The 18197-nt window shown below is 42.6% G+C and overlaps 1 protein-coding gene across 1 annotated transcript in view; it reads right to left on the bottom strand.

Moving 5' to 3' along the window:
- cbl (Cbl proto-oncogene, E3 ubiquitin protein ligase) overlaps positions 1-7265 on the bottom strand; it is a 55302-nt gene extending 48037 nt beyond the window's left edge. Inside the window, 1 exon segment of the mRNA XM_045703474.1 lies at positions 6407-7265. Coding sequence (XP_045559430.1) covers positions 6407-6550 — 144 coding nt within the window. The 5' untranslated portion in view covers positions 6551-7265.
- Positions 7266-18197: the final 10932 nt, after the last annotated feature.

The following is an 18197-nucleotide window of genomic DNA, read 5'->3' as shown; positions in this document are numbered from 1 at the left end:
CATCATCCTCCACACTGACAAAGGTGAAAATGTATCTGGGGCAGTGAGAAGAGTGGCAGAACAGGTACAGGCTATGTTCCCAAAAATCAATATAGTTGGGCCCTACCAAGAAAAGACGTCCCAGGAAAGTTGATCAACAAAATCAAATCAACAGATCACTGTGGACTGTGCCTCACTGCTCAACGTCAGAACGGCTCACCACCCCACTCTGACATGTCAACACTTACACGATAATGTGCATCTTGATCAGGACAGTGTCAGAACCTTTGCTAAGGACCTAAAGGATGCAACACTTGGCAGGGACCCACACCCTTCACCACAGCAGCAGTGGCCCCCTGCTCCACGTTCTGAAACAACAGTAGCCCCACCATCCCCAGGAGAGAAGAGCCAGACATGGCCCAACACAGCACAGATTTACCAGACCAGACCGGGCCCATCACAACACAGCTCAACTAGACCCGGCCCATCACAACAGAGCTCTACTAGACCCGGCCCATCACAACTAGACCCGGCCCATCACAACACAGCACTGACCACTACTCCAGGGTCAGGCAGAACACTGTCCTTCAGAGAAGTGCACCACATGATGCAGTCCACAGCATTTATCATTCAGATCATCAGCCTACATATGATGAGGTAACCTCGGGCAAAAGACACCTAGAACAATCAGAGATTGGAGAGGTGCACCAACTACTGCATCTAATATGCAGACTACTTGGCTGGAAACCCCCTTTAATTCACACACACACACACACAAACTGCATTGCACTTATTTTTGTGTGCAATATAATTCCATTCTTACTCATTTGTTTACAACTATTCTTTATTTTATTGGCACTGGTATTATAATAATAATTATAAAATGTAGTGTGTGACCCCAAACTTTTGAACGGTGTGTGTGTGTGCGCACGCACACCACACACACACACACACACACACACACACACACACACACACACACACACACAGTTCAAAAGTTTGGGGTCACTTAGAAATGTCCTTGTTTTTGAAAGAAAAGCTATTTTTTGTCCATTAAAATAACATCAAATTGATCAGAAACAGTGTAGACATCGTTAATGTTGTAAATGACTATTGTAGCTGGAAATGGCAAATTTTAATGGAATATCTACATAGGCCTACAGAGGCCCATTATCAGCAACCATCCCTTCTGTGTTCCAATGGCACGTTGTGTTAGTTAATCCAAGTTTATAATTTTAAAAGGCTAATTGATCATTACAAAATCCTTATGCAATTATGTTAGCACAGCTGAAAACTGTTGTCCTTATTAAAAAAAGCAATCAAACTGTCCTTCTTTAGACTAGTTGAGTATCTGGAGCATCAGCATTTCTGGGTTCGATTACAGGCTCAAAATGGCCAGAAACAAAGAACTTTCTTCTGAAACTCATCAGTCTATTCTTGTTCTGAGAAATTAAGGTTATTCCATGCAAGAAATTGCCATGAAACTGAGGCAGAAGGCCAGCATCCTGGAGTCGCCTCTTCACTGTTAACGTTGAGACTGGTGTTTGCGGGTACAATTCAAATTGGCTTTTTACCAAATTACCGTACGACAGACCATGAATTTCACCCTAATTGACAAACAAACAAACCAAAACAAAGGCAAAGTCTTCTCATGCTATGTTGATTTAAAAAAAGCCTGACACTCAATTTGGCATGAGGGTATGCTATACAAATTGATGGAAAGTGGTGTTGGGGGAAAAACATACGTTATCAAATCCATGTACACAAACAAGTGCGAGGTTAAAATTGGCAAAAAAACATTTATTTTCACAGGGCCATGGGGTAAGACAGGGATGCACCTTAAGCCCCACCCTCTTCAACATACATACACACACACACACACACACACACACACACACACATCAAGGAATTGGCGAGGGCACAGGAACAGTCTGCAGCACCCAGCCTCACTCTACAAGAATCTGAAGTGAAATGTCTACTGTTTGCTGATGATCTAGTGCTTCTGTCACCAACCAAGGAGGGCCTACAGAAGCACCTAGATCTTCTGCACAGATTTTTCCAGACCTGGGCCCTGACAGTAAATCTCAGTAAGACAAAAATAATGGTGTTCTAAAAAAGATCCAGTCGCCAGGACCACAAATACAAATTCCATCTAGACACCGTTGCCCTAGAGCACACAAAGACCTATACATACCTTGGCCCAAACATCAGCGCCAGAGGTAACGTCCACAAAGCTGTGAACGAGCTGAGATACAAGGCAAGAAGGGCCTTCTATGCCATCAAAAAGAACATAACATTTGACATACCAATTACGATCTGGCTAAAAAAATACTTGAATCAATTATAGAACCCATTGGCCTTTATGGTTGTGAGGTCTGGTGTCTGCTCACCAACCAAGAATTCACAAAATGGGACAAACACCAAATTGAGACTGCATGCAGAATTCTGCAAAAATATCCTCAGTGTACAACATAAAACACCAAATAATGCACGCAAAGTAAAATTAGGCTGATAGACGATAATTACCAAAATCTAGAAAAGAGCGGTTAAATTCTACAACCACCTAAAAGAAAGCGATTCCCAAACCTTCCATAACAAAGCCATCACCTACAGACAGATGAACCTGGAGAAGAGTCCCCTAAGCAAGCTAGTCCTCTGTTCACAAACACAAATCAGACCCCACAGAGCCCCAAGACAGCAACACAGTTAGACCCATCCAAATCATGAGAAAACAAAAAGATAATTCTTTCCAATGTGTCAACTAACAAAAAACAGAGCGACCTAGAATGCTATTTGGCCCTAAACAGAGAGTACACAGTGGCAGAATACCTGACCACTGTGACTGACCCAAACTTAAGGAAAGCTTTGACTATGTACAGACTGAGTGAGCATAGCCTTGCTATTGAGAAAGACCGCCATAAGCAGACCTGGCTCTCAAGAGAAGACAGGCTATGTGCACACAGCCCACAAAATGAGGTGGAAACTGAGCTGCACTTGCTAATCTCCTGCCAAATGTATGACCAAATGTCATACCGCTGCTACCATTTCAATGGCATTTGAGAACATGTTTGAAACATGAACACACTAGCAAGCACCATTCGAACAACTGACTCGAGAAATAAGCTCATCAACTGCGTCTGCAACATATGTGACACCCTCGGTCACGGCATTGAAACGCCTGCTCAACAAAGCGATTCGGTGGCATTCTCTCTTTACTGTGTCGCCACCATGCTTGATGCTATGTACAAGGACCGCTACCTCGAGGCAGACAAGAAACAGGGTTTACGTGAAATGTTACATACACAGCTGGACAAGATGGAAACGGACACAGTGACAGTGTGCACCGAGGAAGAAAGGCCACGGACAGAGAGCTGAAACTTCACTGCTTGACATGTATGATGAAATCCTGGTTGAGAATGAAACGACTGAACAAATGGACAACGAAACAGCACAGCAAGTAAGTGAAAGAACAATATGATTATGTTTTACTGGTAATGGGGACATACATAAAATGCCCAAAGAATGTATTTTTGGTCAGCGTGTGTGTAACCTTTATTTAACTAGGCAAGTCAGTTAAGAACCTATTCATATTTACAATAACAGCCTACCCCGGACGACGCTGGGCCAATTGCGCGCCGCCATATGGGACTCCCAATCACGGCTGGATGTGATACAGCCTGGATTCGAACCAGGGACTGTAGTGACGCCTCTTGCACTGAGATGCAGTGCCTTAGACCGCTGCGTCCATGTGTGTGTGTTAACTATTTAACTGTACTAGAATGCTTAAAAGGCTGCAAAAATATTAAATATCGGTATCTTTTTTTTTTGGCAAGGAAAATATTGGATATCGGCCACAAATGTCATATCATGCATCACCATTGAAAATACAACCTATATTTATGTTTATTTATTTTCCCTTTTGTACTTTAACTATTTGCACATTGTTACAACACTGTATATTGACGTAATATGGAATATTATTTTGGAACTACTGTTCATTTTTATAGTTTTATTTCACTTTTGTTTATTGTCTACTTCACTTTGGAAATGTTAACATAAGTTACCCATGCCAATAAAGCCCTTGAACTGAAACAGAGAGAGAGAGAGAGAGATAGCATGCTTCTCTCTGTATCCATCTATGTGTTGAGTGTAGCCAGCTGAGTATGGGGGGGGGGTTGGCTGAGCAGCAGCACTGCTGACGTCAGACAGAGGGGGTCACAGTAAACCCTAATGCGCTTCCAACCCAAGAATATGAGTCCTGTCAGAGAGCAGATAAGCCCTTGGCTAAACGTGCACACACGCACACGCACACGCACATCCAGTCGTTGTGGCCTGGACCGAACCAAAAACGAAGAGAAGATTGCCTCTCAGCTGTGCCTCATTCCCCTCCTCTGCTCTCTCACTAACCTCAGGATTGGAGACTGGGACAGAACCAACCCCAACCCTGACCCCCCCATACTGCAGGGCTGAGCTGACCTCCCTGAGCTCTATACCACTGTGTTCTAGATCACTGTTACATCCCAAATGGCACCCTATTCTCTATATAGCCCACTACTTCTGATCAGCACCACATACGGAATAGGATTCCATTTGGGACGTAACCCATGACTGCAGGTTCCTGCTATGATTAAAAAAAAAACACTAAAATACTGACTGTTTCCCATGCCAATAAAGCCCCTTAAATTGTAATTTCATTGAGAGAGAGACACCCAAATCAACATGGGAAGAGTAATAAGCCTATAATAACCCTAAAGGCCACTTATATTCTATTCAAACACTTTTACTGAACTTTGACGTTCTTAGGCAGATCTATGACAAGCATGCACTGTTGTTCGGGTTGTCCTCATGATATTTGAATGAGCAGATAGGCTAACTTGTGCATGTAGCATAACCGTCTGAAGACAAGCTTTTATTATTGGTTAAACCTGATGCAGAAAGGTCAGTGTAATGATTGTTAACCCGTTTTGAAAGAGGGGAGGGACAATCACACTGTACAAATTCTATGAAGAACACTTGATAGGGTACCAGTTGCCGCAGTAACAAACAAAGTCTCCACAGGGGTCATCGGTAAAGTTGTATCCTGCCTTGAAGCGCTCACACACTATTTGACAGAGACCTGTTGATACTGGGTAGCATTCTTCTAAAATCAGCAGGCCAAAGATCACATATCGCAGGTTCCACAGTGGTTTTCCTTTCAACAAAACCTCCATCGTGGACAAACAATTCTATTTCAAAGGTCTTGTGGAAACACACACACACACCTCTTTCTCAACTCTGACAGACTAGACATTGTGCCACTGATTGGGAAGCCCAGGCTACTTTCTGAAACAGAAAAGGAGAACTGACATTGCAGTGTCACTTCTGTTTTTCTGTTTGTGTGAAGTGACCTCTTCTTCATAATGAGTCAATGCAGATGTGCTCGTCTGGTGGAAAGAAATGCAAATTTGGCCAAAAAAGTGCCACTATGACAATCTTCAGCGGCTTGGGTTCTTACGGATAAGTCAAAAGAATGACATGTGTAGACTACTAGAGAAACAAACATAAAAAGGCTGTCTTGTCCTCTGAATCACTGTGATAATTCAGTGTGAATCACACAGGAAACTAGGGGTCATCCAGCTACATTTTCAAGAAGTGATGCTGTAAATGTAGCTAATTCTTTATTATGCTCACATGTATTAATTTCATTGCTGCGCAATACTCTGGATTTCAGGGGCCACGGCTAAGTGTTGGACTCGAGCAGTTAGATTGTTGGCACATTGTTTAGACAATGATTGTGTTTAATATCTGATCATACAATTGACAGATTCAAATCACATTTAGCTAGCTAAGTCTCACATTTTACAACCTTATTGAACAACTTTGTCAATGGGATGGATCTTGTTCTAAACAGTAAAATATAGCTCGGTGGGTATGATCAAAACCCAAGCCTAACTTTGCTCAGCTAGCTACTACTCAGCTAGCTAGCTACTACTTTCATGACCCTAATCTGGGATGATGATTGAGTCACCATCCCCATGCACACGAGATTATACTGGCCAATGTTGCTAACTAATGTTAATTGGCTAGCTAGTTGCCTAGGTAGCTGGCGAACGTAGCTAGCAATCCAGACACCAGCATTAAACTAACTAGTTACAACCATATAGCCAGTTCTAGCTAACTTCAGCTAGCTACATATTCTGCAGATGAACACAATATATTATAGATAATTAACGTTAGCTAGCTACCACCTTCTCTACTATTCGGTGTAGCCTAGCTGGTCGGTGTACCCCTAGCTAACTAATGTTATCTAGCTAGCTAGACACTGTCTCGTTAGCTAGGAAGCTAGCCAGCAAATTAGCTCAAGTTAGCTAAGCTAATTTCCTGGGCCACTGATCATCAACTGGGTACTGTACCTAGATAGATAGTTCTCCGACTGCTAGTCACCCACCTTGTCCATTAGTTTCCAGCATTTCTCCACCGTCTTTTTGTCCACGGCCCCAGGTTGGTGATGGGAATGGAGGTGGTGATGAGGCTGAAACGCGTCCTTCATCATCCCGATCAGTCCTCCGCCTTTCTTCAGATTTCCTGCCATATTAGGCTCCACTGGGGTCGGCCAGAGCGACAGTCAATGCTGGGGGGGGGGGCCGCCCTCCTTCCCCAGTCAGACTGAGCAAAAACCGGCACCCCCCGGGGAAGACAGCGCCCGAGTCGGATTCGAGCGAAGGTCCGTCGGGGGGTGGGAGAAGGGAGTTCTATTGAAACAAGGATCCCATTAAACCCCCCACCAGTGGTTGTCTCGAGCCTCGACGACAGTGGGGCAAACTGCAGCTGGGTGCTCAGCAAGAAATACAACGCAGGTTGGCAAGCAAGCCAGTCGAGACCCGTCTAGTCGACTAAAAGAAGACAATGATATCGATTTGTCTATCCGTCTGGTCTCCGTGTAGATTGAACTGTATTCTCATTGACAACCCTTATGTTCCCTATTCAGCTGCTCGATCTTTCCGTCTGCGTTCTTCTCAGTGACGGGAAGTTCAGCGGCAGGCTGGATACAGTCACGATAGCTTGATAATACTCTTACTGTTGAGGTAGAAGGAAGAGCTGACGGTGGCGCCAATAAACAAAAGGGACATTTACATAACTAACACAAATCATTAACATAGGCGGAAGGGAGACGAGGTGCATAAATACATTTAGAAAAATACACACAGCCTGCAGTTTCCCTCCCCTCTGTGTGCACGGCCCTTGCTCTTCCTGTTCATCCCCTTCCGTTTGCAGAACCTCTCCCTGCCCTCCCTCTTGCACAAATGTTGCCCCCAACACCTCCTCTAACTACGCCCTCTTCATGCGCGATCTCGAGGTGAAAATACAGGCACGCGCGTCTGTTTTAACAGATAGCTTGATGATGTTCTGGTCGGAAATTCCTTTCTACCAAAAATATTTGGCTGTGTAAATTCAGACACACGTTTTTGTTGTAAATTCCTAACAACAACTGAGGTGACATTGGCCTGTGCCCGCTCCTGTGGCATGAATCATTACATTATACTTAATGTTGTAGCTTACGTAGATGGGTACTACTACATGATAAGTGTGCACTTGGCACTAAAACGCGTAAGGCCATGTCTGTACCGTTGTCGTTTCAACTCTCTTAGATGATAATTCAGATGTTATATAACTGCAGAGGCTTTGGTTTCGAAGGTAACTGCCCGTTCCGCTCTTCTGGAAACCTTTCCCCAGAGCTAATAATCCGAATCACCGGCGCATGTGTCCTCTACATTATGCACACATTTTTGTGCTAAACCTTCCTAAACATTTCTCACTGTCAATCGTGAATAAAAATTATTCAACTTTTACCAGTGAAACATCCATGCCGCCAAGTATTTGAACTCAAATCAGTTTCATATCAGTTTTCATTCCCATGTGGGAATATGCAGGGGCGCAACTTTCGTTTTCGAAGTGGGGGGGCATTATTATTATTATTATTTAATCCTGTCGAATAAACACTCCAAACAGCCAACCGACGCTCGGAGGTGTCCGCATGGTCCTAAAGCACACAGTTGCCCTGTTTTGTATGACATTCCAATGATAACACTGGGGAGGGGTGGTATGCAATTTCATAATGTGTAAAAAAAAAAAAAAAAAGTGAAATTTGTGACCCTGGGAATATGCATTTAGATCTTCTTGAGTTATGTACAGTGTTGTTTGAAAGTAGCCTACAGTGTTGTTTCGAATGATGTACAGTGAGCGAATTGTAGAGCAGATGGTCTTAAACTATATGTTTCAATCAATGCACATATTTTGCCTATAGAACCCCACAGTGGTGTCGTAATACCCATAAAACCTAGTGGTCAAACAGGGTAATGATACCATTCGTTTTTCCCATAGGGGATTTCAGAAACACTTAAAATAAGGGCTGTGTATTGTGTAGGCTTACCCTGGCCTGACGTTCTGATAACCATGTAAAGGTCTCTCGGCTACTTCTCAGAGAGTTTTGAATTAGTTAAACAAGGGTGTCTGCTGTCACCATATTTATCTATTCGTTATGGTCATCGAAATGCTAGCTATTAAAATCAGATCAAATAAGAACATTAGGACATTTTCTTTTCTCTGTATATATCAATGATGTCACTCTTGCTGCTGGAGATTCTCTGATCCAACTCTACGCAGACGACACCATTCTGTATACATCTGGCTCTTCTTTGGACACTGTGTTAAAAAACCTCCAAACGAGCTTCAATGCCATATATATGCCATATATATATATATATATATATATACACTGCGTGCACAATTATTAGGCAAGTGAGTATTCTGATCTTATCATTATTTCTATTCACATTTTCGAACTCCAAACCATATAAACTTGAATGCTTATTGGATTTAATCATTTTCAGGTGATATGTATTTGTGTAATGAGGGAGGGTGTGGCGAAAGTGAATAACGCCTTATATCAAGGGGTGCATAATTATTAGGCAGCCTCATTACCTCAGGTAAAATGGGCCAAAAAAGAGATTTAACTGACACTGAAAAGCCAAAAATGTAAAATGCCTTTCAGACGGATGCGACACTCTTTAAATAGCTAAACTATTGAGGCGTGACCACCGGACAATCAAACGTTTTGTTGCGAATAGTCAACTGGGGCGCAAAAAACGCATGGGGAAGAAAAGGCGCAAATTAACTGCAAAAGACTTGAGAAGAATTAAACGTCAAACTACCAGGAACCCATTATCCTCCAGTGCCACCGTATTCCAGAACCTACCTGGAGTGTTCAAAAGTACAAGGTGTCAAGTGCTCAGAGACATGGCCAAGGTCAAGAAGATTGAAACAAGACCACCACTGAATAAGATTCACAAGGTGAAGTGTCAAGATTGAGCAAAGAAATACCTGAAGACTGATTTTTCAAAGGTTTTATGGACAGATGAAATGAAAGTGACTCTTGATGGACCAAATGAATGGGTCCGTGGCTGGATCAGTAATGGACACAGGGCACCACTTTGAGTCAGGTGCCAGCAAGGTGAAGGAGGGGTACTGGTATGGGCTGCTATCATTGAGGATGAGGTAGTTGGACCTTTTCGGGTTGAAGATGGACTGAAACTCAACTCCCAAACCTACTGCCAGTTTCTGGAAGATTATTTCGTCAAACAGTGGTACAGGAAGAAGTCCTCAGCATTCTAGAAGGCCATGATCTTTATGCAGGCAATGCTCCATCACATGCATCCAAGTACTCCACTGCTTGGCTAGCCAGCAAGGGCCTCAAAGATGCCTGAATAACGACCTGGCCCCCTTCCTCACCTGACTTAAATCCTATTGAGAACTTGTGGGCCCTTCTCAAAAGTGAGATTTACGGTGATGGAAGACAATACACCTTTTTGAACAGCATTTGGGAGGCTGTGGTTGCTGCTTCAGCGAAAATTGATCGTGAACAGACCAAGAACCTGTAAGACTCTTTGGATGGAAGATTCATGGCAGTTCTTGAAAATAAGGGTGGCTATATTGGTAACTGAATATTGTTGAAAGGCCAAAAATGTTATATAATTGTCATTTTGTGTTACTTATCTGTTACACTTACTCTACACATTGAGAATCAACAAGTGAGTTGAGAAATTATTTTTGTAACTTAGTTACCTAATAAATCTGCACACTAATAGTTGCCTAATAATTTTGCACACTTTTATATATTTCCCTGAGAAAGACAAAACTCACTTTTCCTTTGTTAAACATTCAGGTTTGAGGTTCAATAAAATTTTGGATTGACTGAGAGCATTGTGTTTGTTCTAGAGTAAAATTAATCCCAAGGAATATAATTTGCCTAACAATTGTGCACGCAGTGTATATATACATTCAATGCCATATATATACTCCTTCCGTGGCCTCCAACTGCTTTTAAATGCTAGTAAAAGTAAATGCATGCTCTTCAACCGATTGCTGCCCGCACCCGCCCGCCCGACTAGCATCACTACTCTGGACGGTTCTGACTTAGAATATGTGGACAACTACAAGTACCTAGGTGTCTGGTTAGACTGTAAACTCTCCTTCCAGACTCACATTATGCATCTCCAATCCAAAATTAAATCTAGAATCGGCTTCCTATTTCGCAAAAAAGCCTCCACTCATGCTGCCAAACATACCCTCGTAAAACTGACCATCCTACCAATCCTTGACTTCGGAAATGTCATTTACAAAATAGCCTCCAACACTCTACTCAGCAAACTGGATGAAGTCTATCACAGTGCCATAAGGGGTGTCAACCAAGCCCCATATACTACCTACCACTGCGACCTGTATGCTCTCGTTGGCTAGCCCTCGCTACATATTCGTCGCCAAACCGGCTCCAGGTGTTTCTATAAGTGTTTGCTAGGTAAAGCCCCGCCTTATCTCAGCTCACTGTTCACCATAGCAACACCCACCCGTAGCACGCACTCCAGCAGGTATATTTCACTGGTCATCCCCCACTTCCTTTGGCCGCTTTTCCTTGCAGTTCTCTGCTGCCAGTGACTGGAATGAATTGCAAAAATCACTGAAGCTGGAGACTTACATCTCCCTCTCTAACTTTAAGCATCAGCTGTCAGAGCAGTTTACCAATCATTGTACCTGTACACAGCCAATCTGTAAATGGCACACCCAACTACCTCATCCCCATATTGTTATTTATCTTCTTGCTCTTTTGCACCCCAGTATCTCTACTTGCACATCTATCACTCCAGTGTTAATGGTCAATTGTAATTATTTTGCCTACATGGCCTATTTAATGCCTTACCTCCCCACTCTTCTACATTTGCACACACTGTACATAGATTTTTCTATTGTGTTATTGACTGTACGTTTGTTTATGTGTAGCACTGCTATGCTTTATCTTGGCCAGGTCGCAGTTGTACATGAGAACTTGTTCTCAACTGGCCTACCTGGTTAAATAAAGGGGAAATATATATATATTTGTTTTTAATTAGAGCATTAGAAATTAAAGCCTTAAAAACAAAGGTGTCCATGTATTCCGATGACTCAAGTTTTATATTAAGTCTGCAAGCTAGATCCCTGCAATGTCTCATTGAAGATCTAGATAACTTTTCTTAAAACCTATTCATGAAACCAATTTAAAACCTTTTACATTACCCTGTAGTTTACCTATAAAATGGGCTAACGTTGAAGTAGAAAAACTTGGTATTCATATCACAAACTATATAAATGAGCTCTCCACAATGAATTTCAATAGAAAACTAGTAAAAAAAGACAATATCCTGCTACCATGTAGAGGTATATACCTGTCAATTTACAGTTGAAGTCGGAAGTTTACATACACCTTAGCCAAATACATTTAAACTCAGTTTTAAACAATTCCTGACATTTAATCCTAGTAAAAATTCCCTGTTTTAGGTCAGTTAGGATAACCACTTATTTTAAGAATGTGAAATGTCAGAATAAAAGCAGAGAGAAAGATTTAGTTCAGTTTTTATTTCTTTCATCACATTCCCAGTGGCTCAGAAGTGTACATACACTCAATTAGTATTTGGTAGCATTACCTTCAAATTGTTTAACTTGGGTCAAATGTTTCGGGTAGCCTTCCACAAGCTTCACACAATAGGTTGGGTGAATTTTGGCCCATTCCTCCTGACAGAGCTGGTGTAACTGAGTCAAGTTGGTAGGCCTCCTTTTCTATAGGATTGAGGTCAGGGCTTTGTGATGGCCACTCCAATACCTTGACTTTGTTGTCCTTAAGCCATTTTGCCACAACTTTGGAAGTATGCTTGGGGTCATTGTCCATTTGGAAGACTCATTTGCGACCAAGCTTTAACTTCCTGACGATTGTCTTGAGATGTTGCTTCAATATGCACATAATTTTCCTGCCTCATGATGCCATCTATTTTGGGAATTGCACCAGTCCCTCCTGCTGCAAAGCACCCCCACAACATGATGCTGCCACCCCGTGCTTCACGGTTGGGATGGTGTTTTTGGCTTGCAAGCCTCCCCCCTTTTCCTCCAAACATAACGATGGTCATTATGGCCAAACAGTTCTATTTTTGTTTCATCAGACCAGAGGACATTTCTCCAAAAGTATGATCTTTGTCCCCATTTGCAGATGCAAACCGTAGTCTGGCTTTTTTATGACGGTTTTAGAGCAGTGGCTTCCTCCTTGCTGAGCGGCCTTTCAGGTTGTCGATATAGGCCTCGTTTTACTGTGGATATAGATACTTTTGTACCTGTTTCCTCCAGCATCTTCACAAGGTCTTTTGCTGTTGTTCTGGGATTGATTTGCACTTTTCACAACAAAGTACGTTCATCTCTAGGAGACAGAACGCGTCTCCTTCCAGAGCGGTATGACGGCTGCATGGTCCCATGGTGTTTATACTTGCATACTATTGTTTGTACAGATGAACGTGGTACCTTCAGGCATTTGGAAATTGCTCCCAAGGATGAACCAGACTTGTGGAGGCCTCCAATTTCCTTTCTGAGGTCTTGGCTGATTTCTTTTGATATTCCCATGATATCAAGCAAAGAGGCACTGAGTTTGAAGGTAGGCCTTGAAATACATCCACAGGTACACCTCCAATTGACTCAAATTATGTCAATTAGCCTATCAGAAGCTTCTAAAGCCATGACATCATTTTCTGGAATTTTCCAGGCTGTTTAAAGGCACAGTCAACTTAGTGTATGTAAACTTCTGACCCACTGGAATTGTGATACAGTGAATGATAAGTGAAATAATCTGTCTGTAAACAATTGTTGGAAGAATTACATGTGTCATGCACACAGTAGATGTCCTAACCGACATGCCAAAACTATAGTTTGTTAACAAGAAATTTGTGGAGTGGTTGAAAAACGAGTTTTAATGACTCCAACCTAAGTGTATGTAAACTTCCAACTTCAACTGTATGTAAAAATTGCACTGATTAACTACTTAGTCATATCTCAGTTTATTCAATTACAGTGCCTTCGGAAAGTATTCAGACCCCTTACATTTTTACACATTTTGTTACCTTAAAGCCTTATTCTAAAATTAATGAAATAAATACAAATTCTCAGCAATTTACACACAATAACCCATAATGACAAAGCGAAAACCGTTTCTTAGAATTAAAAAATTAAATAATAATATAAATAAATACCTAATTTACATAAGTATTCAAACCCTTTTCTATGAGACTCGAAATTGATCTCAGGTGCATTCTGTTTCCATTGGTCATCCTTGAGATGTTTATACAATTTGTTTGGAGTCGACCTGTGGTAAATTAAATTGATTGGGAATTATTTGGAAAAGCACACACCTGTTTATATAACGGCTGGGAGACTAGTCAGGATCGAGGCAAAGATGAACGGAGGAAAGTACAGAGAGATCCTTATTTGAAAACCTGCTCCAGAGCTCTCAGGACCTCAGACTTGGGCAAAGATTCACCTTCCAACAGGACAATGACCCTAAGCAGACAGCCATGACAATGCAGGAGTGGCTTCTGGACAAGACTCTGAATGTCCTTGAGTGGCCCAGCCCGAGCCTGGACTTAAACCTCATCAAACATCTCTGGAGAGACCTGAAAATAGCCATGCGGCAACGCTCCCCATCCAACCTGACAGAGTTTGAGAGGATCTGCAGAGAAGAATGGGAGAAACTCCCCAAATACAGGTGTGCCAAGCTTGTAGCGTTATATGCAAGAAGACTGTAAGAAGGCTGTAATCGCTGCTAAAGGTGCTTCAACAAAGTACTAAGTAAATGGTCTAAATACTTATGTAAATGTAATATTTCAAATTTTGCCTTGTCATTATGTGGTATTGTGTGTAGATTGATGAGGAAAAAACAATTTAATCAATTTTAGAATAAGGCTATAACCTAACAAAATGTGGAAAAAGTCAATGGGTCTGAAAACTTTCTGAAGGCACTTTACTTATGGAGCTGCCTACTCCTGATAATTCATTTTTTCAAATCATATGAGCAAAAAATATTTTCCTTTATCTGGGATGCTTATCCAGACAAGATAAACCGTGCCTATCTGAATATTAACTTCACTTATAGAAAAGTTGTAGTTGTTCCTTAAATGGTTCTCAAGTAGATTACTAAGAAAAGATGAAATCCAGATGAAATCTCGCGTCTTGTGACGGCCGGCCGCCCAACAACCTGCCCACTTGACCCTATCCCCTCCTCTCTTCTCCAGACCATTTCCGGAGACCTTCTCCCCTTCCTCACCTCGCTCATCAACTCATCCTTGACCGCTGGCTACGTCCCTTCCGTCTTCAAGAGAGCGAGAGTTGCACCCCTTCTGAAAAAACCTACACTCGATCCCTCCGATGTCAACAACTACAGACCAGTATCCCTTCTTTCTTTTCTCTCCAAAACTCTTGAACGTGCCGTCCTTGGCCAGCTCTCCTGCTATCTCTCTCAGAATGACCTTCTTGATCCTAATCAGTCAGGTTTCAAGACTGGGCATTCAACTGAGACTGCTCTTCTCTGTGTCACGGAGGCTCTCCGCACTGCTAAAGCTAACTCTCTCTCCTCTGCTCTCATCCTTCTAGACCTATCTGCTGCCTTTGATACTGTGAACCATCAGATCCTCCTCTCCACCCTCTCCGAGTTGGGCATCTCCGGTGCGGCCCACGCTTGGATTGCGTCCTACCTGACAGGTCGCTCCTACCAGGTGGCGTGGCGAGAATCTGTCTCCGCACCATGCGCTCTCACCACTGGTGTCCCCCAGGGCTCTGTTCTAGGCCCTCTCCTATTCTCGCTATACACCAAGTCACTTGGCTCTGTCATATCCTCACATGGTCTCTCCTATCATTGCTATGCAGACGACACACAATTAATCTTCTCCTTTCCCCCCTTCTGATAACCAGGCGGCGAATCGCATCTCTGCATGTCTGTCAGACATATCAGTGTGGATGACGGATCACCAGCTCAAGCTGAACCTCGGCAAGACGGAGCTACTCTTCCTCCCGGGGAAGGACTGCCCGTTCCATGATCTCGCCATCACGGTTGACAACTCCCTTGTGTCCTCCTCCCAGAGTGCTAAGAACCTTGGCGTGATCCTGGACAACACCCTGTCGTTCTCCACTAACATCAAGGCGGTGACCCGATCCTGTAGGTTCATGCTCTACAACATTCGCAGAGTACAACCCTGCCTCACACAGGAAGCGGCGCAGGTCCTAATCCAGGCACTTGTCATCTCCCGTCTGGATTACTGCAACTCGCTGTTGGCTGGGCTCCCTGCCTGTGCCATTAAACCCCTACAACTCATCCAGAACGCCACAGCCCGTCTGGTGTTCAACCTTCCCAAGTTCTCTCACGTCACCCCGCTCCTCCGCTCTCTCCACTGGCTTCCAGTTGAAGCTCGCATCCGCAACAAGACCATGGTGATTGCCTACGGAGCTGTGAAGGGAACGGCACCTCCATACCTTCAGGCTCTGATCAGGCCCTACACCCAAACAAGGGCACTGCGTTCATCCACCACTGGCCTGCTGGCCCCCCTACCTCTGAGGGAGCACAGTTCCCGCTCAGCCCAGTCAAAACTGTTCGCTTCTCTGGCACCCCAATGGTGGAACAAGCTCCCTCACGACGCCAGGACAGCGGAGTCAATCACCACCTTCCGGAGACACCTGAAACCCCACCTCTTTAAGGAATACCTAGGATAGGATAAAGTAATCCTTCTAACCCCCCCCCCCCCTTAAAAGATTTAGATGCACTATTGTAAAGTGGTTGTTCCACTGGATATCATAAGGTGAATGCACAATTTTGTAAGTCGCTCTGGATAAGAGCGTCTGCTAAATGACTTAAATGTAAATGTAAAAGCCCATCCATTGTTTAAAAATTGCCTTTTTTCTTTGTGCAGATTTCCATGTCTCATTTTTTATTAATTGAAAATGAAACCTTTTTCAGTATCTCTCTTTTTCAAACAAGCATTGCAGAGCTGGTTACAATTTCAATTTCCTCCCCCTGAGAAGATAGAACAAATATTACAACAAATATTATGGTTGAACTCAAATGTGCTGGTTGATAAAAGACCTGTATTTATGGAAAATATGTTTGAAAAAGGTATTTTGTTTTTAAATGACATTGTAAATTGGAATGGTAGAGTTATTTCTTTCATGGAGTTATCAGAATTGTATCGAAAGGTCTGCCCAATCCAAGATTACAACCAACTGATTACAGCATTCCCCAAAAAATGGAAGAGGCAGTTGGCAGTGGGAGGCGCTAGGGAACTGGTCTGTTTGCCTAATATAAAGGATCAAAACTGGCAGAGGAATAAAAATAGCATAAATAGGAAAGTATACCAGTTTCATTTGAGGACCATGATATGGTTTCAGTTTTTTTAGGTTTAGGGAACCGAAAACTTAAAATGCATTTAATAAATAAAGATCTTTAGGGTTACAGTATATTTTGGAGTGTTATACATTTTCATAAACAATGTGGGATGGCAGTATCAAATTTATTTGAACCGGAGAATATTCACACAAATAAATATTGTCCAGTTGAAAGGCTACAGATTGCAAAATATTTGGGAAGGGATTTTTGATGTACCAATTCCATGGTACAGGGTGTATGGGTTGATATATAAAACGATGCAAGATTCAAGACTTCGTGCTTTTCAGCTAAAATTATTGTATACAATTCTTGCCACCAACAGAATGTTGAATATTTGGGGCATACAATCATCGCAGCTCTGCAGATTTTGTTGTGAGGATACAGAATCAATAGACCATTTGTTTTGGTATTGCCCTCGGGTAGCCTGTTTCTGGTCTCAAGTTCAGGAATGGCTGAAAAAGCATAACATTAATCTAAAATTCACCCTAGAAATAGCATTGTTGGGAGATCTGGAGAGACCTGGTCAGTCAATTACCAATACTCTTAGTAAAAGTATCTATCTTCAACTCGCAATCTGTGGATACTATTCGATTAGAAAGATTCAACAGAATCGGCGGAATGAATACACCCCTGATCACGTGTAAACAGAGTTCACTCTCATAACAGCCAGGTTGTGTTCCTTCTCTTCCGTTTGCTTGTAGACTTCAGTGGACAACACATCAGCTGTATGTGACCAGGCGAAAAAACATTTCCAAGCCAAACCTCTACACACAGCCTACATCGTTGACACCATATTAGCTAAAGTAATGTCATAGTCAGCATAGCTCATAGAACTAACGCGTTAGTAAACCCGTTGCAATCATGCCATAACGTTAGTGTACAGTCAGTAAGCAGTTACACCTGAGGGCCCCGGTGGCAATAAATTACTATTAACAAAAGCTTACCTAGACTTGGAAGTTCCAGTGTTGTGTTGGAAAGTCATAGCCAGCTAGCTAACATAGCATCCATCTGTTTGAGCAGAGTGTTTCAGTAGGCTAAACTAGATATAGTAGCTGCATTTGTTACCTAAGTAAGTGAAACTGAAAAAAAACTGACTCTCTCTTTCTCTCTTGCTTCTCCTTCGTTTTGGAAGAAATGAATTTGTTCAAAACTATGCAACTATTTTTCTCTCTCACTTTGAGTCAACTACTCACCACATTTTATACACTGCAGTGCTAGCAAGCTGTAGTTTATTCTCTCTGTACTAGATTCATTCTCTGATCCTTTGATTGGGTGGACAACATGTCAGTTCATGCTGCAAAAGCTCTGACAGGCTGGAGGACGTCCTCCGGAAGTTGTCATAATGACTGTGTAAGTCTATGGAAGGGGGTGAGAACCATGATCCTCCTACGTTTTGTATTGAAGTCATTTTACCCAGAGGAGGATGGAAGTTAACTTTCCTCTGTCTACACCATGGTGCTAC

The sequence above is a fragment of the Salmo salar genome, chromosome ssa20 (genome assembly GCF_905237065.1).
Source record: "Salmo salar chromosome ssa20, Ssal_v3.1, whole genome shotgun sequence".
NCBI classification, from domain to species: domain Eukaryota; kingdom Metazoa; phylum Chordata; class Actinopteri; order Salmoniformes; family Salmonidae; genus Salmo; species Salmo salar.
Note: the sequence above shows the minus strand (reverse complement) of the source record. Positions and strands in the feature narration are given on the sequence as shown.